Source organism: Dipodomys ordii, unplaced genomic scaffold, assembly GCF_000151885.1.
Source record: "Dipodomys ordii isolate 6190 unplaced genomic scaffold, Dord_2.0 Scaffold50, whole genome shotgun sequence".
Taxonomy (NCBI): Eukaryota; Metazoa; Chordata; class Mammalia; order Rodentia; family Heteromyidae; genus Dipodomys; species Dipodomys ordii.
In genome coordinates this window covers 1489668-1514393 of record NW_012267266.1, presented here as the reverse complement: position 1 = coordinate 1514393, position 24726 = coordinate 1489668, and the positions used below count along the sequence as shown (strand labels likewise).

Genomic DNA, 24726 nt, shown 5'->3' with positions numbered 1-24726 from the left:
AAAAAAATGTTGTTATCATAAAGGTGAGGTAAAGAGGGATTACAGTTACATGAATCAGGGAATGAATACATTTCTTTTTGGACAATGTCACCCCTTCCCTCACTTTCTTCAGCTCTTGATGTCCTCTTTTCAACTTCTATTAGCTGGGCTTTTGATTATTTTATCTTGGCAACTGAGCTCTTCATTTTTAGAATTTTAGTTTGCTAACTTTTTCTTTTGCTAGTCCTGGGGCTTGAACTCAGGGCCTGGGCACTGTCCCTGAGTTTCTTTTGCTCAAGGCTAGTATTCTAACACTTGAGCCTCAGAGCCAGTTCCAGCCTTTTCTGTTTATGTAGTACTGAGGAATGGAATCCAGGGCTTCATGCATGCTAGGCAAGCACTCTTCCACTAAGCCACATTCCAAGCCCCAGTTTAATAACATTTTGCCAACGGGTTTTTGAATGAAAAATGAAAACTTCTTAATGCCAATGAAAACATAAAAACCTTGCAGTTTTTGAGTTAGAATACCATAAATGCAAACAATTTCATGGAAGGCATTCAGTGCTATTTGTGTGACATTGTGGGGAATATGGCAAGACTGCTGGCATCTTTCATAAAATCATTCATGTTTTGCTTCAATTTTTTAGAGTATATACACAAGTCTTTATTAGATTTATTTTCAAAAGATTACAAATAATTTATCACATTAGTTGTTTCCTCATCATCATTTTTTTTTGGTTGGTCAGGGGCCTTGAACTCTGGGCCTGAGCTCTGTCCCTTAGCTCTTTAGCTCAAGGCTAGCGCTCTACCACTTGAGCTATAGCACCACTTCTGGTTTTCTGGTGGTTTATTGGAGATAAGAGTTTCAGGGACTTTCCTGCCCGGGCTGGCTTTGAACCACGATCCTCAGACTCATCATCATTTTATCACAACTAATGATTCTTTTTTTATTAACTTTTTTCTTACATAAGTTTTTTATTGTGAAAATACTGTACAGAGGTGTTACAGTTACATGAACAAGGTAATAAGTACATTTCTTACCAAGCACTGTTGCCTCCTCCTTTGTTTTTCCCCTACCATTCCTTCCCTCCCACCTCCTCAACTATACTCCTTCCTCCCCCCATTCCCAGCCCTTCCACTTTACCTTCAATTTTAAGAAAGCATTGTTTGTACCTTTATGCAAGCATGCACCAAAGGTTTACTTGTATTACATCCACCAAAAGCCGTATAATTGTCTCATTAACTGCTAACACAATGAAAATGTCTGCAAAAATTTGCTAATGAAGGGTCATCTGGAAAGGATTCTATTTATAAGCCTTATAAATAAGTCTTTTTAAGGAGATAAACACTACATTAAGGGAATTTGTTGTTATTAAAATGTGTTTCTATATTTGTGGCTATGATATAAAATAAGGGGTTTAGATATTTAATAATGGAACTATTGCTATTTATTTTATTTTGTCAGTCGTGGGGCTTAAACTCTGTGCCTGGGCGCTGTCCCTCAGCTCTTCAGCTCAAGGCGAGTGCTCTACCACTTGAGCCACAGCACCACTTCTGGTTTTCTGATGGTTAATTAGAGATAAGAGTCTCACAGACTTTCCTGTCCAGGCTGGCTTTGAACTGCGATCCTCAGATCTCAGCCTCCTGAGTAGCTAGGATTACAGGTGTGAGCCACTGGTGCCTGGCTATTGCCATTTTTTGACAGCAGATTTTTTATCCTAGCATCTGAAGATGGACTTGCAATTTTGGAGTAAGAAAATGTTGCTGATAGTACATCCAAACATTTATTTTAGCTGAAAGACGCATGACAAGCTACGGTGTGGAAAGCCGTTATAACTATTTCTCCTACAGTTTTTCTTCCCCTTTCTCTTTCTTGTTTTTCTTCCTATTCCCAGCCCCCTCTCTCTTTTTGAGACACAGCCTTGCTATGTACTATCCCAGGCTGACCAGGACTTGCAATCCTCCTGCCTTATCCTCCCAAGTGCTGGGACAAGTAGATTTGTACCACTATACCAGTCTGAAAAAAAAATTTAGACTGAATTTCTGTAAAAGATGATGAATTTACCAGTTCCTTTCATACTAATTGAGGAATTCATACATTTCGTTTATGATTAAATTTACGTGCTAGTTTACTTCCCACCATTTTTATATTAAAAATTCCATTAAACCACAAAGAACTTTGAAATGAATTTTTCTTCATTTAATAAATATTCATTAGAAAATTCACACCTGTTCTTTTGGCATTTGGAGATTTATATATACACAAATGAACATAGATAATAGAAACCACGGCAAGAATAAAAGATAATGTGCTAAATTCACAGCCCCTTCTTGCATCTGTCTCTCCCAAGTCTGGACTCATAACAAATCATAAATGATGTATGTAGGGGAGGAAGAATCCAGATGTTAGAAGTGTTGCACTGAATTGAATGTAGCATGTGGTGTAAAAGAAGAAAAATTCCTATTTCCCTTTAAGAGAAACTGTACTTTATAGCAAAATCTTCACAATACCCTAAAACTGACTTTTTACTTTTAGCAGCTGGTAGGGTTTCAGAAGAGGAAGTGTTGAGGGATTTAAGGACTTCCAGCTGTAAACACCACACAGGAGTAAAGCTGCCTTTGACTCCCTTTTGGAAATTCCAGCACCAGCTAGACACTTGCTGATTGGCTGACATATAGCAGGTCTGCCATGGATTGGCTGTCTTTCTGACTCTGCAGCCTAGTTACTGGGGTGAGGTTATTGCTGATTGGCTGTTTTTCAGAACATGTGTACTGAGTGTTAAATTTTCTAATTCATGACTTAGGACTTGTGCCAAGAAAAACTTTCCTGAGTAGGAAGATGGGTACCTTTCATTCTCAGTCTCTCTAGCTGTTCCTTCAAAGCCCAACTTGCAGCAGACCATCAGAGATTGGTCACATCCTTACTTGGCAGCACTTTTAGCAAAATGCTACTATGTAAGTGACTTAAGTGTTCATTATAATTACCTTGGAAGAAAATTTGCTCTGACAAAATTTTGAATGTACTGAAAATAGCTGCACACAAGACATTTAGAGTATCCTGAAAAAAATCAATACAAGTCACAGGAAAAAAAATCTAAGATATGTCTTACATATATAAGCAACTCTGGGGTAAAGTGAGAAGGGAAGGGAGAGGAAGCCCAATTTTCACCAAAGAAAATTGAATTCTTCCCATCCCCCAATCTACTTAATTTTAAAGATTACTTTCATTACACCCATTTTTAATGAAATTTATCACATCAAGGGATATACTTGAAGAAGAATGTTAGGCTATCTGTTATTTTTGTGTGTAAATGTTTTCTCTTTAAATGTTGCTGAATTTTTCATTTCATATAAATTAAAAACCTTTCTAAAATATATGCATTTTAAGGTAAAGTAAAAGTTAATCTTTTTTGTATATCCTTATTTTGGGGTTTCCTTTTCCTTTGTATGATTAGGAAACTGTTACAAGCATTTAATATGGAAGATAGAACTAGCAGAGAGAATTTTTCCAATAACAGTACTTAGTTACAATACAAATACAGTTTTCAAAGGTATTCAAATTTTAGTTACATTTAAGAGTGTTAAATTTCTCTTTCATATAAGATATATTACTGACATTATTATTTGTTGTCTTAAGGTAGCAATGCTTTTCTTTTAAAATTATTATTGTAGTGGGGAGGGACAATGAGACCACTTAGTCTGCAGTGAAAATGTAAAAGATTTTATTGAGCAAAAAGTGCTAATGTGCCTGGACCGCACCTGGAGTCGGGAATCCCAGGCAACGGCCCCTACTGCCAGCCTACATCGGCTTTTAAGCATTTTGGGCTAGGGCAGAGAAAGGGGGAGGCTGGGTGTTGGTTTTAGCCAATGATTGTTACAAGAAATTCGCACCTTAAGTTTCCCACCAAGGTTTTGCTGTCGGGAAGCAGGGGACTAGAACAAAGGGTGGTGATGGTTCAGCTGGGTTAGGGCTCTCCAGCAGAAGTGGAGTTACAGAATTACAGAGTTACGGAGTTACAGAGTTACAATTACAGTTACTAGCTAAAATAGCTAGTTACCAGGGAAGGCTTATCCTTAAAATCATTCATTATCCATTTTACATAATCCAAGTCAAATATTATATTCCATTTTTAGTTCCTCCACCATATCATTATTATTGTTATTATTAAGTAGTTGTACAAAGGAGTTACAATTCCCATAAATCAGGTTATGAATATGATGCTTCTTGGTCAATGTCACCTTTTCCTTCATTCTTCCCTACTTTCTCCCTCCCATCTCTACCCTTAAGTTGCATAGTCAAATTTTTACATAATATATATTGACTATAATGACTACATTTGCTCACTCTTCCTCCATTTCTGTGTCCCCACACTCCCCAAAACATGTTTTGGAAATGAAATTCCTTTTTAAAATTTTTTGGCCAGTCCTGGGGCTTGAACTCTGGGCCTGGGCAGTGTCCCAGAGCTTTTGTGTTCAAGATTAGTGCTCTACCACTTGAGTCACAGCTCTACTTCTGGCTTTTGTGGCTAATTGGAGATAAGCATCTCACAGACTTTCTTGCCAGGGCTGGCTTTCAAACTGCAGTACTCAGATCTCAGCCTCCTGAGTGGCTGGGATTACAGGTATGAGCCACTTGCACCTGGCTGGAGTTCTTACTTCCTTCTGAAAAGCCATTCATTGTGACGTTGCTTGTTAAAAAACAACAACAACAACAACATTGGAACCAGAAATGCCCATCAGAAACGGATAGGTTTTTAGGCCTATAAAACAGAATAAAATGTAGCCATTAAAAAGAACACAGTCCCATAAAACATATATGAAGATTATCACAATAATTAAGTAAAAGAAAAAAAGCAAGATGCAGAGCTCCCTATATGGTATAGTTGCAATAATTTATGCTAAAATATGCATAAGGGAGGCAGTAAGAATAAAAACACATGCCTATCTGCACAGAAGGATAAAAGGGGAAGGACGTTGCTTCTCTCCTTGACAACAGGGATCTGAAAGCGGAAGCATAGAAGTTTTTCATGTCATGGCATATCCTTTTGATACCATTTGGTTTCCTGTCCTTTGGGATGCACTATCATACTAAATAATTTTAATTATTTTATAACAATGATTTAAAAAAAATCAAAGGTGTAGCCTAAGCATGGGCAGGAGATAGATTTAGAGATGTGGGTGAGATGTTTCCTAAACCTCATGACTGCTCTATCGGGTAGATTTGTGAGCTTAGGGCAGCTGTGCATGGGATGTTTCCCCTATTTCCAAGTCTCTAGCACATCATAGAATACTGAAGTCTTGCTGGTAGGGGAGGGGCAGGACAGACCCATCGTCTTGCATGGGATAACTGAGAAAGAGAGCTTATAATAAATGTGCTAAATTGTACAAGCAGCCAAAGGGAACAGAAACTATTCTAATTATTCTGTATAGCATCTATTCCCTGGGAACTTTGCTTTTGATAGTGATAAAAGTCAAAAAAGATGTTGCTGGAGCTTCCTTAGAATTTCACAAGCAGCTTCCTCATTTGACGTTTCTAATTTTTTGTTTTTGTAATTGCAGGGTTGAGAATTGAACCCTGGCCCTTGCACATACTAGCCTTCTACCACTGAGTTATTTCCCCAGCAAACTTCCTCATTTGGACATCAGCCTGATCTAAAGACAGTGGCTCTTTTCCTATCAAAACCCGGTATCTGCAGCACAAGAGGTGAGACAGAAAGCTAGTGTGGTAAATATTGGTGAAAATGGCCAAGTTGGGAGTAGATTACCACCCTCATTATAGCAGCTGACATTGTTGAGTACTTCCTGTGTCCTAAAGACCATTCCAGATACTTCACACACTTGGACCTTAGAAACAACCCTATGAGAGGCATGGTTACTCTAAAGTACTTTGAACAAGACCTACACAGAAAGGGATACAAAGGTGGTTAGTCTGGGATTTGAATCCACGCTCTCTGTAATCCTCTGCTTTCAACCAAAAGAAGGCTTCTTTAGCGCTACCTTTAAAACAGTTAAGGCTAGGCATAATGACTCATGCCTATAATCCCAGCTTCTCCAGAGGCAGAGATTAGAGGATTGTGGATTTGAAGCAGGTTAGATTAGGGAAAATAAGGCATGGGAAACTGGAACCAGGAATTTAGAGATAAACCCTGTATTAAAGAATAGCACACCTCTTTTCCCCCTTTAAACCTTACAATCCCTCATAAATCACAAAATTTTGTAAAAAGAAAAAAGAGGGTAAAGGGTGAAAGAACAGCTCTCTTCTTCTGATTCTGTCTGCTTGCCCAAATAATTAGTTTTGTCTGGGAACTGAGCAAGGATGTGATAAAGACACTTATCCTGGAGGATGGGGGATACTTGAAAAAAGTGACTCTTGGACACCAAAAAAATGTTTGCAAAAAAAAAAAATCTCAGGGGTGGATAACTGTTAAGCCCCTCTCACTGGAGTGAAAAACAAGAAATGACTGGGACATGGCTCAAGTTAGTAGAGTGCTGGCCTAGCAAATGTGAAGTCCTGAGTTCAAACTTCAGTAACGCCAAAAACAAACAACAACAACAAAAAAAACCCTTCCACCAAACAACAGCAACAAAAAGTTTCACATAGCAACTAAAATAATCAAACGTCATTGAGCAACTGTTGTGTTCCTGACTGCCAAGGTAGCTCCCGGCCCAAATTTTATCATTTTGATAACTGTAAAGCATGTAGTTGAGTAGCTTTAAGATTCTTTATTATTGAGGTAAATTTCACATAACCAAATGAAAGTATCTCTCTGCCACTGTCTCTGTCTTTCTCTCTCCCTGTATTGAGACTTGAATCCAGGCTCCCAAACATGCCAGCAAATATTCTACCTCTGCCCCTGAGCTACATTCCCAGCTTGGAAGAAACCTATTATCATGAGACTAAGTAGACTGTAGTCTCACATGGACCTACATATTATTTCTCTTTATCCCAGCACTCAAGAGAGGGTCTACAGAGAGAACATTATTCGGGGTTTGCAACAGAAACTGATTGGATTGGTTAAAAAGGATGACTAGGGAAAGAAGGAGTAAGAGCTAAATTATTTTCAGAGGAACCCAGAAGAGCCCAGGCAGTATAGCTAAGTCTCTTTTGGGGGCTCTGCCTCAGATGAACTGCTCCATCTTTCTCCCACCCAGGACTGCCAGAGCCCAGCGGCTCTCTGACCCAGGTAAAGGCAAGTGGGCCAAGGCTGCTACCTCACTGTAGTTAGACTTAGTATACATTCTCAGAGTTCCTGTTAGAAAAAAAAATGGGGACACTCCTTGAACTCCACAAGGCAAAATTTACTTCTGCACCGAAGGGCTTAAAGCACACCACACACACACACACACACTCTAAAGTGAGGCACAGCTGTGAATTGCTCTCAGAGCCTCTGAGTGGCCACTGACTGCCCTCTTAACTATGATAGTAGACAAAAGCAAAGAGCTTTGCTTTCCTTCTGTTACCAGAGTAACCAACTACTTGGGCCTCTAGCTTCATGATAACACCCACTCGTAAACTAACCTCTGCTTTCTTTCTTTCTTCTTTTTTCTTGTGCCCATCCTGGGGCCTAACTCAGAGTCTGGGCGCTGTCCTTCAGCTTTTTGCTCAAGATTAACATTCTACCCCTTGAGCCACAGCTCCACTTCCAGCTTTTTTGGTGTTTAACTGGAGATAAGAGTGTCACAGACTTTTCTTCCCAGGCTAGCAAAAATCAGGCTCTTGTTGCGTTATTGGTAGGGATTGGAAATATGGCAATTTCAGTGCCTGTGGGTTCTTATACTCTGTATCAGAAGAATCAGAGAGACACAGTTACCAGGGGCAAGATTCTTTATCTTATGCTCAAGCTAGGGAGCTCTCATGTGGGTGATTCAAACAGGGGAAGAATAAGGGTTCTGTGGACTTTCCCATGTGGGTAGCACCTGGTTTTTCAACACAGCCACATGCAGAGGTGGAGTGTCATTTGTGCCTGTGCTTTCCCTTGTCATTTTTCTCTATGCATCAAATCTCATAATAATATGAAAATTTCTCCTTGGGATTTGATTGTTATTATTACAATAAAGCAAAGGTTACCATGGCCCACTGTAGTGAGTATTCTACCATGCATGTGTTGTTTATCACCACAGGCAAATGGCTTCCGAGCAAGCTGTTTAAATGTCTTAGTATATTTGCACATGGAATCTAAATTTATTTTTGTTATTGGTGTTACTGTTTTGTGGGGTTTATTTTTTTGTCTTTTTAGGGGAGGCAGAAGAGGGAAATAGAAATGGAGAGAGGAAGGTGAACAAACGCAGTCATGATGTTCAATATACACTACATAAAAAATGAACTATGCAACTTGTGGGCAGGTATAGGAAGGAAAAAGAAGGAAGGGGTGACATGGTCCAAGAAGAATTGTACTCATTATGTGACTTATGGAACTTTAACCCAGCATACAACTCAATAATAATAATAATAATAGTAATAATAAAATTATATTTTAAAAATTGAAGATAGAAAGTGGGTGCCTATGGCTCACATCTGTAATCCTAGCTACTTGGGAGACTGAGATATAAGGATTGTAGTTCAAAGCCAGCCTAGGCAGGAAAAGTCTGTGAGATTTTTATCTTCAGTTATCTGCCAAAAATCCAGAGTGGAGCTATGGCTCAAGTGGTAGAAAGCTAGCCTAAGGGGAAAAAGAAAAAACAAAACAAAAAAAAACAACAAAGAAAAACACAAAAACCTCAGGGATGTAAGGGTTGGAGAAAGGAGACCTCTACATGGTTGTTCAGGCAAAGGAGAGTTTGTTTGAAAAACAAACCTCTGGCCTGCACCAGATGTTTATATGCAGAGCCTGCATCAGATGGAGGTGAGAAGGGGGTGAATTTATGGAGAAAGATTATATGGGGGAGGGCAGGGAAGAAGTGTGGCTGAAGTATAGGAGGAAGTGACCTCAGAGGATGAGCCTGGGGGCCTGCCCACTGTCCCCAGGTATGCCAGTTACAGGTGACAGGTGTTGGGTAGGGGAATCTTGCTGGATTCTAAGGTTCCTAAGGAAACTCAAGCCTTGGGACAAAGCCCACCCTTGTGGCTGATCTACATAAACTTGACTGCTAGCTGTGTATCTAAAGGTGGTTTTATCCAAGTTAGGAAGCATTTCAGTCAGAAATTGGAAGAAAAGCGTTAAGGATACTGATCAGAAAAAGAAATTCTTAAAATGGAACAACAGATAAGATGAGAAAGAGAGCAGGCAATCAAAGATAGGCTACTGTTCTATGTTTTTCTGTCAAATTCAATATTCATAGATGGTCACTTACCCATGATTTTCTTACCTTTTATCAGGCTACCAGCTTGTCAGATGCCTGGGCCCTTGGTCAGTTCTGCAGACAGCCATTTTGTTTGCAGACAAGACTAACAGGAAATACCCAAGTGACACGACAACGAGGAGGTGCATGCTCTGAGGACATCACTTTTGTTAGGAATGAGGACCTTTACTCCAGGACAGAACTCTGTTTTGACTACAGTGAGTTTCTTGACAAACTGACACCATTGTTTAAAGTTGTGATTTTTCTAGGAAATATCTTCTAACCACACAGTTTCTGTTGGTTCTTAGACTCTAAATACAATGCTGATTTTGCTTTCCTCCTGATTTATCTCTATGGTTCTTGTGTTTATGAATCTCCTTTTTCCCCACCCCTCAAAACCTATGTCCAGAATCAATTTATGGAAGAGGAGTAGTAAAAACCACCATTTTTTAAAACTTCAAACATTCACATATTAATTCACAATTTAGTTTTGCTATATCATGTACTGTGTGTTATTATTTTAATATTTTCTTTGAAGTCATTCTTTAAAATTTACCATTTTGCTAATCAGATATTACATGCATGAATTTTATGTTTCATTATACACAGATGTATACTTATAGACCCACATCTTTTTGTTTCTTTTTTTTTTCTTTTTTCTTTGCTGACGATTGAAACCTGGGCCATGTACATGCTAGGCAAATACTCTACCACAGAGTTATACTCCCAGCCCTACATATATCTTTAAATAAAAACATAACTATTAAAAATAAAATTTATGATATGCCACTAAAATCATCTTGTATGTGTACCTCACCTCAGGAATAATTATGGTGCTCAGTAGATCGATATAGGTAGATTCTTCCATGCTTGAGTGGACCAAGAACCAGCTCTATCTATGAGAGCCTTTCTGGCCAATGAATGTGAGCTCTTGCTTACCCTCTCCTGCATGATCCCATACCATATTCCTGAAGCATTCTGTTCAACTCAGGACAGGTAAAAGGTGCAGTGTACAAACTAGACAGTTAAAAGGTACAGTGTACAAACTGTTAGAATCCCTCCATAACCCTGTTTGCATCTGGGCATTCTTCCCAAGTTTCTGATCTTTCTTGTTTTAGTGGAGCTACTTTCACCTTGCTCTGTCACACCCTGGGTCATATTTCTACAGGGCAGACAAATCAGCTGACTTGAGAAGTTGCCCTTGAACTATTGAACTGTGTCCTTGGTCCCCAAAAGGGCTAATCAGCTAAGCCGAGTGGGCTTAGATTGCTTTAAAGCTTTTTTTTTTTTTTGTCTTTTTTTTTTTTTTGGTACTGGGGATCGAACCCAGGACGTTGCACTTGCTAGACAAGTGCTTTGCCACTGAGCTACATCCCAGCCCTGCTTTAAAGATTTTTAAAAAATGTTTTTTTTTTTTTATCTTTTTTAAAAGCCTCTATGCTTTTTGTATGTGTATGTTGGTCCTGGCTCAGGACCTCGGCTCTGTTGCTGAACTTTTGCTCAAGGCTAGCGCTATACCGCTTGAGCCACAATTCCACTTCTGTCTTTTTAGTAGTTTATTGGAGATAAGAGTCTCACAAACTTTCCTATCTGGGCTGGCTTCAAACTGTGATCCTCAGATCTCAGCCTTCTAAGTAGCTAGTGTTGTAAGGAAACTCAGTTGCGAGAAGCAGAGAAGCTACCACTTAAAAGGCCAAATTATGAGTCTTTATTGGAGGGTCAGAGGACTGCTGGTGGACTCTTGACTCAAAGACCAGCAGCCTGGAATGCAGCTAGCACAAAGCTTATATAGGTCTAAACCTCACAAGGTATGTGGAATCAAACCCAAGTGTTATACATGAGCAAAATAAACCAGATACGGACACTTAAACCTAATAGAAAAGCAAACCATCTACAGAAACAATCAGGGGAAATCAAGGGCTATTTATATAGGGAAAGTATAGACCCAGTCTTCTTACTAGGATCTTTTTATGCTTTTCTAAAACATATTTTTGGCAATTTTTTGGCAATACTGAGGATTGTTAGGAAGACACTCTGCCAGTCCCTTTGTGTGTTTGTTATTTTTAAGATATGCTCTCATGGCTGGGAAGGTAGCTAAGTGGTAGAGTGCTTGCCTTGCATGCATGAGGCCCTGGGTTCAATTCCTCAGCACCACATAAGCAGAAAAAGCCAGAAGTGGCACTGTGGCTCAAGTGGTAGAGTGCTAGCCTTGAGCTGAAAAGCTGAGGAACAGTGTATAGGTCCAGAGTTCAGGCCCCACGAATGGAAAAAAAAAAAAAAAAAGATATGCTCTCACTTTATGCCCAGTTGGGCCTGAACTGCAATCCTCCTATTTTGTGTTTTCCTTTCACAAGTATGACAGACATGCACCACTACAATTTGCCGTTAGTGTTCCATGAAGTCTTGAAAACTTTTTTGCTCAGACTGGCCTTAAATCACAGTTCCAAGATTTCTGTCTCCCAAGTGCTAGGCGTAGAGGCATGAGCCACTGCATCAAACTATTTTTTAAAATTTTTAGTCATTTTATTGAGGTGTGACTTTTGTATATTGAATGTATAGCTTAATTTTTATTTAAGTATATATTCATCATGCCACCACCCAGATGATGATATTGTCCTGCGCTGTTCAATACAATGGCCATTACCCTTGTGTAGCTATTAAGGGTAGCTAATTGTAGTTGAGATGTACTGTAAGTGTAAAATACATTTTGACAACTTAGTACCAAAAACAGTATGAGTGAGCATGTAGTTCAGTGGTAGCATTTGCCTTAAAAACATAACCTCCAGAATCACACACATACACACAGAAAAATCATTGAAATTAATGACCAATTTCTTTCTATCTTTTAAAATATAGAGCATTTTTAATTATATATGTAACCCCATTTTTGTTTTGGACAGCCCTGATGTAGAGCTGTCCCAGCACCCTAGAACTCAGGTTCCTTCGTCATCAGTGCCAACTCTAAAGGTAAACCTTCACCTGGATTATCCTTGATGCACTTGTGCTGCTCTTGACCTTTAGGTAATCAGAATCATATAGTATGTCTTCTTTTGGATCAAATTGTTTTCACTCAACATTGAATCTGTGAAATTAATTCATGTTGTAGAAGTTTGCTTCTTCACTATTTTGTAATATTCTGTGTAATGAACAGGTAGTTTCTTTTACGTGTTCGGTTGCTGATTAACATTGGTGGTGTTTCCAGCTTGGTACTGTTCCCTGTGGGGGAGGCTGGCCCTGGGGTTTAAACTTGGAGCCTGGGTCAGGTCCTTTGGCATTTTTGCTCAAGGTTGGGGATCTACCACTTGAGCCATAACTCCACTTGTGAATTTTTGCTGGCTAAGTGGAGATAAGAGTCTCATGAACTTTTTTGTATGGTCTATCTTTGAATCACGGTCCTCAGATTTCAGGCTTCTGAGTAACTAGGAATACAGGCAAGAGCCACTGGTGCCTGGCTTAGGGGTGTAATTAATAATGCTAAAAATGAACAATGTTGTGCATTTGCCTTGATATATAGACAATCCATGACAATGGTTTTCAACTGTATGATGGTGTAAATGTGATGTGCGTTTAGTACGTTGAATTTTGAACTTTCCCAGGCTGATGGGTATGTGTTTCTGTACTCGCTCATGATGTGAGGTAACACTAGCCAGCTACAGCAACCAGCCAGCCATGTAGTCATGAAAGAAAATAGCTGGTATTCTACAGTGAATTGTGTTGCTAAGCTACAGTGTTGAGGTTAGGTGTATGAAATGCATTTTAAACTTAGAGTATTTTCACTTTACAGTGTATGTTTGTAGGGATGCAATCCTGTCACAAGGCAAAGAGCTTCTGGCACAGTACATGTTTTTGTTGGCTTGTCTCCAGAAAGGAATTGCTGGGTCGTGGGACTAATGTGTGTTTTTGCCTTAGCAAAAAGTTTCCTAAGGTAGTCTTTACAGCATAACCTTCTATCAGCCATGGGACAAAGTCCTGGCTGTTCTACATCCTTATACCTTTGGGCATTGTGAGTCCTTTTGAGTTTTGGTTAGTCCAGTAAGGAGATTGCCTCGCTTAGAATGGAAACTAATTTCTATCATTTTCTTCTCTTTACAAAGTAACAGGTGTCCATCCACAAAGAACATACACATAGGCAAAAAAGATTTTAAAATACTCCTCATCTTAAGTCAACTTCTGTGAAGATTTGATATATACCCATCCATACATTTATCATGTGTATATTGATTTAAATGGCATCAGAGTTATATTTTTCCTAACAATTTTACTTTGACCATCTTTCCATGTCTATGAATATTCATGTAAATTGTAACTTTTAAAAGCCAGATAATGTTCCATTGTATGAATGTGACATCATTTAATCAATTCCCCTGGGTCTGGGGCTATTGCTAATTTTCCACTATCATAAACAATATTATTTGTAATGAGTGCCTTGGCCATTAAATCTTAGCTCATGCCCTTAAATTTTGCCAACAGAGGATTACTTATTCAGAGGATGGTTCACCTGATTTAAAGGCTGCCAGCTGCTTTCCCACCCCAAGCAACTCCCTTCTCAATCTTGAAATAGGGGAGAGCAAGAGAATTCCCTCTAGAATACAGGATTGCTCCTTCCTGGATACTAAGTGCAGGAGACAAGATCTTTGAGACTGCTTAGTCATCTCTAATGCAAATACACAAGCCACTGGTAGTTTTCTTTGGGCAGACAAGAAGCTGCTGGCCTTCTCAAAGAGATTCTTCCTGAACTAAGCAAAGGGAATGTAGATCTGTGAGCTAACTAATGTCAAATGCTAACCAAGTGTATCTGGTCAATTCAGGTCTACGCAAAGAGATCAGGAAATACTCAAGCATTATAGCTTGGCAATTGTTAGTTCTGGTATTTCTTGTCCACTGTAGCTTTCATTGGTCTCCTTCCACATATATGGGAAGTTTTCCTCAATGGGAGGGAGAGGAGATACTTTAAAATAAGTAGAAGGATTTCCCCACTCTTTTGGAATAATAGACTTAAGCTTTCTATAGACAGAGGGGCCATGGTGAGCAATTGATAGGACAACTTATGATTCGGGACAAAGTAGAGCTGTTCAAGGGCACAAGTAACCTAGACTGGGTAACCTACATAAGACCTCTGGGGAGGGTCACCTGACTTCAGTAAAACACAAAGGACAAGAAGTGGAGGTATAGCTCAAATGGTAAAGCATCAGCCTTGAGCAAAACAGCCAACTGGGAATTCAAGGCTGAGTTCAAGGTCCATTATTGGTGTATGCGCGTGTGTGCACACGCGTACACACACACATACACATACTGAACACAAACAAGGGAAGAGAAACAGAAAGAAAATGAGCTACAGGGCTGGGAAGGTGGCTCAGTGGTAGAGCGCTTGCCTTGCATGCCTGAGGCCCTGGGTTCGATTCCTCAGCACCACATAAGCAAAAAGAAAAAAGCCAGAAGTAGTGCTGTGGCTCATGTGGTAGAGTGCTAGCCTTGAACTGAAGAGCTGAGGGACAGCGCCCAGGTTCCACGACTGGACCCCCCAAAAAAAGAAAGAAAATGAGCTACATGGAGAAGGGGCTAAATATGTAGGGTAGCTTTATTATGCAACCTGGTCTCATGAGATTTAACTCAGTCAGTCACTCCTTAGTAACTGCATTAATTCCTTCCAATGGTGAAGCTCCTGACCTAATTATCTTGTACTAGGCCCCACCTATGAAAGATTCTCTCACCTTTCAACATTGCCACACTGGGACCAGGATTCTAGATCCTAAATCTTGTGGGGGAGGCAAGCGACATCCAAAACAATATAAGCTGAAATTTTTTTGTACCTTCAATGTGGATAGCCTATAGAATGATGATGGAAATAATGCAGACCTGCGCTCCCAGTGTACTAACTTCTAGCCATGTGTAACACTTAAAATATGGCTAATCAGTTGTTGTTGGTTTTTTTTGTTTCAGTACTAGGGCTTGACTCATGCCCTAACCCTTAGCTTTTGTTTAAAGCTGTGCACTATCACTTGAACCACAGCCTCACTTCTGGCTTTTTATTTTTGGCTGCTTAATTGAAGAGTCTCACAGACCTTTCCTGCCTAGGCTAGCTTTGAACTGTAATCCTCAGATCTTAGCCTCCTTAGAGTCTAGGATTACAGGCTACCAGCACCGAGTTTAAGAATTGACTTTTTATTTGTTTGTTCATTTTATCTTTCATTCATTCATGTATGTGCTAGGAATTAAACTCAGGGCATTGTGTTTCAGAGACACCCCCAGACCATTGTATTTACTTACCCAGCATAGCTCTTGGAAATGCTACCACAAGAAAGAAAGCATCCATCCAGGGCTAGGACTACCTCATGAAACAAAACTTAACCTGTCCTCCAGACTTTCTAAGCTCAGACTTTTACATGGCAACACTACCACTGTTTCAACTGCTGTTGTTTGTTACTGGGGCTAGAATTCAGAGCCTTATACGTGCTTGATTTCTTTGCCCATAGCTGGCCCTCTGCCACTTGTAAAACAGACAAGAACTAAATCTATAAGTAAAGAGCTTTTAAAATTTTATGTGAAAAGAAAAACTAAAAACTTCAAAACATCCCAGCAGTATCTCTGAATAACAGGGTTTCAGGCCGATCATGCAGTTACAATATCTTGGTGCTGCTCACAGACCATCATGTGTGCCCAGCATGCAGATTGAATGTGGATTTCAGCTCCTGAAGTCACTTCCAAAAGTGCCCCCTCTCTGGGTTGCTCACGCCCAGAGCCCCGCTTCCCTAACACCCAGCCATCTCATTAAGATGCTTCCTGTGCAGGCTGAGTTACCACAGGGCCAGGGCTCTGGCAGTTCTGGCTGATCTCAGCATGAGATCTCCCAAGGCATTGAAGGTGTTCCGGCAATGCCCAAACTGGGAATTAATGCTAGCATTAAGGAAGCACCATTCTCAGGCCTTTCCAACGTAGCTGGAGCTGGGTTTCCTCTGGGTCTGCACTTACAAGGGAGAGGAGAGTGCACCTAGCTGGAATATCTGAATTTACAGCTAGCTGGGCCACTGGATCACAGAGGGCCCTTGCAGCCTGAGCCTCAATTTCCCCTGGTGCAAAACAAGTGGGAGAACTAGGTGCTCCCCTTGGGCTCCTCTAGCTCTGACATTCCAGGATTCAGCTCATTTCCTCTTTTTAACGTGTGGGCTCAAATACCTATTTTAACTTTATTTGAAAAGTGTTTTGAAGCCCCTGAAGAGCCCTTCTCAGATTTTGTAACCCACAGAGAATAAAGCAAGTGTTTCCAATTACTGAAGCCATTTCTCTGTATTCTAAAACGGATTCTGCTCTGCTTACTTGGAGAAAGTACAATGGCACACCATGAAATGGTGAAAGCCACCGGGAACGTGGTGGCCTGCCCAGGCTCTGGTTTTGCTATATTAATGTCCATTGCTCTTCAATTCAAAAAGAGCCTGTCAGGTTTCCCAGGGCTCTGCCTCCTGTTTCCCCTGGAGACTGTGCTGAGCAGTTTGACTCCAGATACAAAATGAGAAAGCTAGAGATTAATTTCAGGTTCCTCTGGTCCCAAAATATCCTTCTACCTGTCAGCCACAGAGTATGAACTTTCTCACACTGGTGCATTGCCTTTGAATTAAAGACTTTGCCAACAACTATTTTTGATTACCCACCATGTGCCTCTCACCATAGGTCCAGAATACCCACGCCCTTTTTTCTGATTTGGGCACCAATATGGGCCAGGGAGGTGTGGGGCAAGCATTAGACTTCATTTTCCTGGATACCCTACCTATTTGATCCAGGGATGAGGATGATATTTGAGGTATGTTGGGAGATGGGGCCTGGTCTTGCTTTTACTAAGCTAGGAAGAGGTGAGTCTGAGAATTTATCCCAGACACACAGAAAGAGAAACAAAAGAAATTGTTCTTCCTAAAATTCTCATTCCTTTAACTACCCCCTTAGAATTTATGTTACCCCACTGTCTTCCTGGCTACATAAGTAAATAGCTTGAACTCAGAGCCTGGGCACTGTCCCTGAGCTGCTTTTGCTCAAGGCTAGTGCACTACCACTTGAGCCACAGCGCCACTTCCAGCTTTTTCTGTTTATGTGGTACTGAGGAATCGAACCCAGGGCTTCCCGCATGCATTCCCAGCCCTCTAGGAACCTCTTGTTAAAATACTTATCCTGAAAGAATGGCACATGGAACCAGTGATAATGAGTAGGTTTTCACATAAGCTGAGAGAGGTACTTAGAACAGATAGGTTTTGACAAAGAAAATAAAGTAAGGTTATAATAACAACAAAATCCCCTTATACAACTAATATGTATATAAAATGTAAAATAAAAAAAGAAAAGAAAGTAAGGGTATTGCTAAAGAAAGGACATATTAGCCAAGCACTGATAGCTCATGCCTGCAATTCTAGCTACGTGAGAGCTGGAACATCATTTGAAATCATTCTTACTACAAAACTCCAAAAGGACTCTACCGCCAATTAACTAGCAAAAACCTAGGCTGGTAGAATGGCTCAAAGTTAGAGTGCCAGTCAACCAAGAAAGAGGCCCTGAGTTCAAACCCCAGTATTGCCAGAGAAGGATAGGACCCTCTTTTTGTACATTCTTGGTGGGAATGTAAGATGATATAGTCATAGTGAGAAACAGTCCCATTGTTCCTGTCAGGGAGACACATGTTTACTACATGAGCCAGCCATTTTACTTCTTAGGTATCTTTCCAAGAAGACTAAAAACATATGTTCACACAAAAATCTGTGCATGAATATTCAGAGCAACATTTTTCATCATAACCAAGTGAAAATAACCCGATTAATCAGTAACTAATGAATGGAGAAACAACCAATGATGTATCTATACCATGGAATATTATTCAGCAATAAGATTGAATAAATACTGATAAATACTACAATATGGTTAATCTTGCTGGTATTATCTGAACAAAAGGAGCCTGTCACAAATGACAACACTTTGCATGATTCCATTTAAAGTGTTTTTATTATTATCATAAGGGTGATGTATAGAGGGGTTACAGTTTCATAAGTCAGGTAATGAGTATGTTTCTTTGTGGATAATTATCTCACCTTCTTTTGCTGTTCCTCAGTTTCCTCCTTCCATTGTTGCCCACAAGTTGCATTATTTTCCACATAGTGTCTACTAAGTACCATGACTGCATTTGTTCATCTTCTGCCCCATATCAGTTTTCTTAAGTCATAAGTTGCTTGTAATCCTGGTCATTTTATGTTTATATATGAATACATTTTGTGGTTTAACTCTGATTCTCCCTCTGACATCTGTCTTTTAGCTCTTTATCCCATCCTACCCTGAGGCTTCCAAAATCCTTAGAATCCATGGGGTCACTGCCTGGTATAAATAGGAATGGGGACAGATTTGCCTTACAGGGGAACTAGGCTTTTGTTGTTTTTGTTTTTGTTGTTGTTTATGGGATTTGTACTCTGGGCCTGGGCGCTGTCCCTCAGCTCTTGAGCTCACGGCTACCACTAGAGCCATAGTGCCCCTTCTGGTTTTCTCACTGGTTTATTGGAGATAAGAGTCTCAAATACTTTCCTGACTGGGCTGGCTTTGAACCGCGATCCTCAGAGCTCAGCCCTCTGAATAGCTAGGATTAGAGGTGTGGGCCACTTCCCCCGGCTGGCTTTTTTTTTTTAACTTGCTTGGGTTATTTTGTTAAAATCCAGTCTTACCAACTCAAAGAGGACAGGCAGCAGTAGACTGAAACTAATTCACAATTTTGTTTAAATTTACTTATCACAGGCAGAAATACTCAATTTCATGGATGGTCCCAATTCCCTGCACTGGGAGCTGACTTCCAGGAAGCAATTATGGAGAACAAAATGTAATGGGTAACAGGGGTGCCTGTGAATTATTCATAATCTGATAATGATTTTAACCCATTTTTAACACGACCTGCTATTGATGTTAGCTTCTGGAAAGTTCCCAAAGTAAGCAAGATAGAGGTTTCCTTTTCCATGCTTATATAACCATAACCTTCCGGCCTGGGTCCCAAATCACTTGAATAATCAAAATCAAGGAAGCCGTGGGGTACCATTTCTTCCTCCAGTAAAGCGGAGTTTAGGTAGAGGTAGGTAAAAGCTGCTTTTTGTTGTTGTTCTGTTTTAATGTGTGTGTGTGTGTGTGTGTGTGTGTGTGTGTATGTGTGTGTGTGTGTGTGTGTGTGTGTGTGTATTTTTAATGCTGATATTAGACCTTAAACTCTGAGTCTTGCACCATCACTTGGATTTTTACTCATGGCTGGTGCTCTACCACTTGAACTACACCTCTGCTTTGGCTTTTTGCTGGCTAATTGGAGATAAGAATTGCACAGACTTTTCTGCCCAAGTTGGCTTTGAACCTCTATCCTCAGATCTCAGTCTCTTAAGCAGTTACAGTTTACAGGTATGAGCCTGTAATTACCAAGCACTTGAGGACTTCAGTTCACTCATCCATCTCTAGTCTGGTCTGCTAGGGGAGTGGGTGTGGTCTGTTCCTGGCTGAGAAGGCTATGCTATAGTGTTCTGGTTTGAATGTGAATCATCCCCCACAGGCTCATATTTTATGTGCTTGATCCCCAGCTGGTAGAGCCATTTGGGAAGGTTCTGGCAACCAGGAGGTGGGACTTAGCTGGAGGAAGTAGGTAACTGAGAGAGCAGGGTCTCTGGAGGAATCTTCCCTTGTCTCCTTCCTAGCTTTCTGTCTCACTTGCTGTCTGCCTCAAGATGTGAATCTTGCCCACCTCATAGTCTTCCTTCGATGATGCTCTGCCCAAGCACATAGGGAGAGCCAAGCAACCATGGATTGAACCCTCTGAAACTGGGAGCCAACATAAATCTTCCTTCCAGTTGCTTATGTCAGGTATTTAATGATAGCTATGCAAAAAGTAATTCATTTGTTTTTAATTGTTCCATGCATGCACGCATGAATGAGTGAATGATTGTGAGAATGAGTTACTTGTAGCAAGGGAGAGTTAGTTGAGCTAAGTAGTTTGGCCAAGGGGTATCTGGAATGTGCCCTCAGCTTCTCTGTAAAACATAGATGTAAGCACCACTTGCTTTGCTGGCCTGGGGAGAGAATTTGAGACTGTAGTAAGTACAGGAAGTGAGAGCTAAAGTCTTCCTGCCTAGTTTCAGCTGTGCAGCTTACTGTGACTGAGTAGGCCAAAGCTTCCTTGGGAGCAATGTTCTCAAACGTGGCTGTGTACCAGAACCCCTGGGAGGCTTTTGAAAATATACATTTCTAGTTTTCACTTCTAGGGACTCTGACTCAGTAGAATTTCAGCAGGATAGGAATGTAGAATGTTTTTTTAGTTTTGTTTTTCAATTGAGTATAAAATTAGTATAACTGGATGAATTTTGACAAAGTATGCTCTTGTCTATCCTTCACTCCAGGCAGGATGTAGAACATGAATCCCATCTCCCCTCCATGTCCCCCATCCCCCACTCCTGTACAGAATATTTCCCTTCTTTCATCCCCCTTCCTGCACCACAGATTAGATTTGTTTGTTCTCAGGCATTGTGCCATTTAAATCATATACTGTGCACAGTTCTATGTGTCTGGCTTCTTTTGCTGTTCATGCTGTTTTGGGATTCATCCACATGGTCTCATGTATCATATCAACAATTCATTCATATATGTGTCTGGAGTTGTTAGGGTTTGAACACAGGGGCTCCCACTTGGCTAAACAGACACTCTGCCACTTCAGCCATGCCTGCCCCCCTGCCCTTTTCTACTTGTTCCTTTTTTTATATGATCTCTTGCTTTGCTTGGGGCTGACCTTGAACCAAGATACTTGTAACTCTCATGTAGCTAGGGTTACAGGTGTGCATTACCACGTACAACTTTTTGGTGCCCAGCAATTTGGTGAGATGGAGAGTCTTGCTAATTTTTTTCCCCAGGGCTAGCCTAGAATTTCAATCCTCCAGATTTCAACTCCTGAGTAGATAGGATTCTTACCATTATGATCCGTCATGAGCTATATCTGGCCTTTGTTTTGTTTTATTTTGTTTTGTTTTGAGCAGGGAACAGGGAGCATAAAGGTCTATGTAGTGTGAGTGATCTTTCTGACTCTTGAAATTATAGGCTTTAATTCATTTCTTTTTATTGCCAAATAGTATTCTTTCATAGGATTACAAATTAACTTGCTTATGTACATGAACCTTGGAAGGTTGTTTTGGGCATTATGAAGAAAGCAACTATAAGTAGTTGTCATTTCTTACTAGTAAATACCTACTAGTAGAAGCAATCCTCCTGCTTCAGCCTCTTGAGTAGCAGGGACTACAGGAATTAGCCACTATGCCTGGCTTCTGTCAAATTATTTTTGAAACCCTTCAAATGTTCTGATGACCAGCCAGTTTCAGGGATTCCTGAGGTAGTGAAAGGTCTGCGTTGATGACTGCATTAAGGATTTGCTGGATGATTGTTTCACTTGCAGGCATCAGAGACAAGTACTTCCACTAGGAAAATTCCGTCTGCTCACTACTGCTTCAGCTAAGGAATCCAGCTTTCCTCTCTTGATTGCCAAATTCTTACCAAAGAAGAGAGTTCCCAGCTGAGGATCCCATGAGTCTCTTAGGTCACATCATGCAAACAGGTCCAGGAACCAGCAGGGGTAAAGAGAACCAGAGGAGGCTGCCAACCTCAGCAGGCTTGCTTAACTTTGAGATTGCTCATGAAGGAGGAAGAGGCTAACCCTCTTAGAGGCCTTTTCCCATGACCTCCAAAGCTAGGCTTGGCACAGTTTGGATGGGCGTTTTAGGTAGATGACACATAAGTACCGTGTGGGGCCCCTGAAGGTAGAGTAGTGAGCAAGGCCCAATTCAGGCTCAGGACATGGAGTTGGGAATCTGTAACTGTGAGAGAGAGGAAAGAGAATAAGCTATCAAAACACAGCCATTGTGCTCCAAGGCTCATGCTAACTTGTGGTGTAGGAATTATACATATATTTCTGTTCTGAAGTTTTATTCCCTTTTGGAGACATTATAGTTCACAGCAGAAGTGGAGACATTTGGAAGCTGAAGTTATCCTCAAATCCAGTGTTTGCCAAGTGGTGGACACTCTGTGTGGTCACACATGTGAACTTGATTAAAATAGTATGTGTTTAGTGCATTGGAGAGAAACTACACATTAAATGTGTTTCTTAGTTATACTGAAGCCAGGTCTTAGCCTCCCGAGTAGCTAGGATAACCGATGGCCTGTCTTAAACACTGGATAGGAGCCCTATAGTTCCAAGGCTTCCCTTGTCTTTCACGTGCTTCAGATTGAGGAGTGTTTTGTTTAACATGGCACCATACTATGTTTTTTAGGATATGTATGCTCACATAGGCTCAGGTACTTGATTTGGGTGGAGACTAAAAGTAATGGAATTGGTTGAGGTGGGAGGGTGTCCATGCTAAGGTAATCTGGGGAGAGTTCAAACAAATGTAATATCCTTAGTCTGAGCGCAAACAGTGGAAGCTGGTAAGAAATGACTCTGTAGTTGGAGCCTAAATTGGTCTTGTGAGTTATGAGGTGTTTCCCATTTGTCATCCCAGACCTTCATTAAAATCTCCTTACCCAGCAGCCCACTGATAATGGTGACTTGGGTACACTCATGGAGTAGATGGAACTCTATGTGAGGGCAATACAGAGGACCTTCAGGGTTGGGCCTGAGCTTGGGCCCATGCTTCAGGGTGGCCACTTGGAGACAAAAGTGAGACTGTTATGTACAGAAGCAGGAGTCAGGATGAGGTAAAGTTGCTGAGGACACACACTAGCACGGGTTTCACTTTGTAAAATGCTCTAGACTGTTGGTTTTACCCACCAAAGACAGCTGCTCAGGAACTAGGGAGCTTCCTTGTCTGGTCCCTGTGACCCCATTCTTGGCTTCAGCTGAGAGTCCAGTGATGGGAATTTCTGACTTGTGTGAATGAGTCTCTTCCTTAGGTATGTTGGTCTTAGAATTGCAGACTTCATTACGTCAAGCTATATTCCAAGACTGAAAAGTAAGATTCCCAGGATCTACCATCAACCATGCTTCTGTCTTGTGGGAAAAGCCACGGTGAGGAGGCAGGAGGAAGCTGATATCAGGAGAATCAGTGATGGAGCCCTGTGACTTTCAGGCCTCAGAGCCTCAGCTGTATCCCTGACCAGAACATTTTTTCCCCTAAGCCTATTGAAGTTATGTCTCTGACACTTGCATCTAAATATGCCCAACAGACACCTCATTTCCCTTCCTCCTACCCCTCATATGTTGTGCCCTACAGGCTAGAAGGGGATTGTTTAAGCAAGGTAAAAAGAAAATGTTTGTTCTGGGGTTGGAACTCCTCAGCTTCTTTGCCTTTACCACTCTTACCACAAGCCAAAGTTCCATTTGTTTATTGCTTCAATGCCTGATGGCTTTCATCAGTCTGTAATCTCCAAGAAAACGGAAAGTTCCATGCTGTTGTATTGTTACAGAAACGTCTCAGTGCTGGACACTGAGTGCGAGATGTAAGAAATTTGTGTGTCTAAGCTGTCTGCCCAGTGGAGCGTGTGGGTGAGCTGAGTGCAGAGCTGGATGCACAATCCATGCTTCAGAAACCACAGATAAAGAGAGCCAGAGGTCAGGGTGACTATCAGGCTGTTGGGAGAAGTTCAGTACAGAGCACAATGGTTTGAGAAAGAAGCAGAGAATTGAGAGGCAGCAGTAATTAGAAAGCATCGGCATTTAGAGCTGCCTGAGGTCAGAGGCGCTGGGTGACCTGGGATGGGGAGGGTAAGCAGGAAATGAGGATGGAGGTCCTGCAGTGCAGGGCTAAGGTAATTGGACAGAGACCAGCTGCTAGTTGCCATGGTAACAGCCAATCAGTGGGACTGCTCTTGTGGCAAGGAGTAAAGGTTTCTAAAGAAGGGGCTAAAAATGCTGCCTTTGTTCCCACTTTGAGCAAGTTGCCATCAAATCCCTGGGGGGGTAATGCAGTTTGGGGACAGAGCCAATAGCTACTGGCCACTGTGGCTGAGAAGAAGCCACGTGAGGACCCAGGGCACTGGCTGGGGCTGGAGGTGGAGAACCTACATATGTCGTTTTAAGTAGCCAATTTATGCAGTGGCTGATCGCTTGGGTTTTAGCATAGACATGTGCAGGGTTCAAGTTATAGCTGGGTCTCTTAGCTGTGTGACCTGAGGAATGATCAAGCCTGTTTCTTCACACATTAGGAGTCATTAGTAATATCTCTTTAGTGTGGTGGATATAAAAATTGACAGAAAGGATGCATGCTATACACTCACTTTCATGATGTAGATGCTGTTGCCATAATTTTGACAAATGACAGTAGCTGTCCCAAGTGTTCTTGGCTTCTGGGGGGGGGAGCCAGATTTTGCTTCTTTAGAGGCACCAAAAACGGTAGTTCACAGAGGCTCAAAAGCTCCCAAGAAGTAAAGAGTGAGACTAACGAAGTGAAATCTAAAAAGAAACTAGTCTAAGGCTGTCTTGAGAGCTGTGATGGATCAGAG

At 41.0% G+C, this 24726-nt stretch overlaps 1 protein-coding gene across 1 annotated transcript in view; it reads left to right on the top strand.

Annotated features, from left to right (window-relative positions):
* The window catches only part of Ndfip1 (Nedd4 family interacting protein 1), a 113271-nt gene that overhangs the window by 5722 nt on the left and 82823 nt on the right, over positions 1–24726 (top strand). The window contains exon 2 of the mRNA XM_013020403.1: positions 9296–9476. Within this exon, the coding sequence (XP_012875857.1) occupies positions 9435–9476 (42 nt within the window). The 5' untranslated portion in view covers positions 9296–9434. The remainder of the gene's footprint in view (positions 1–9295; positions 9477–24726) is intronic.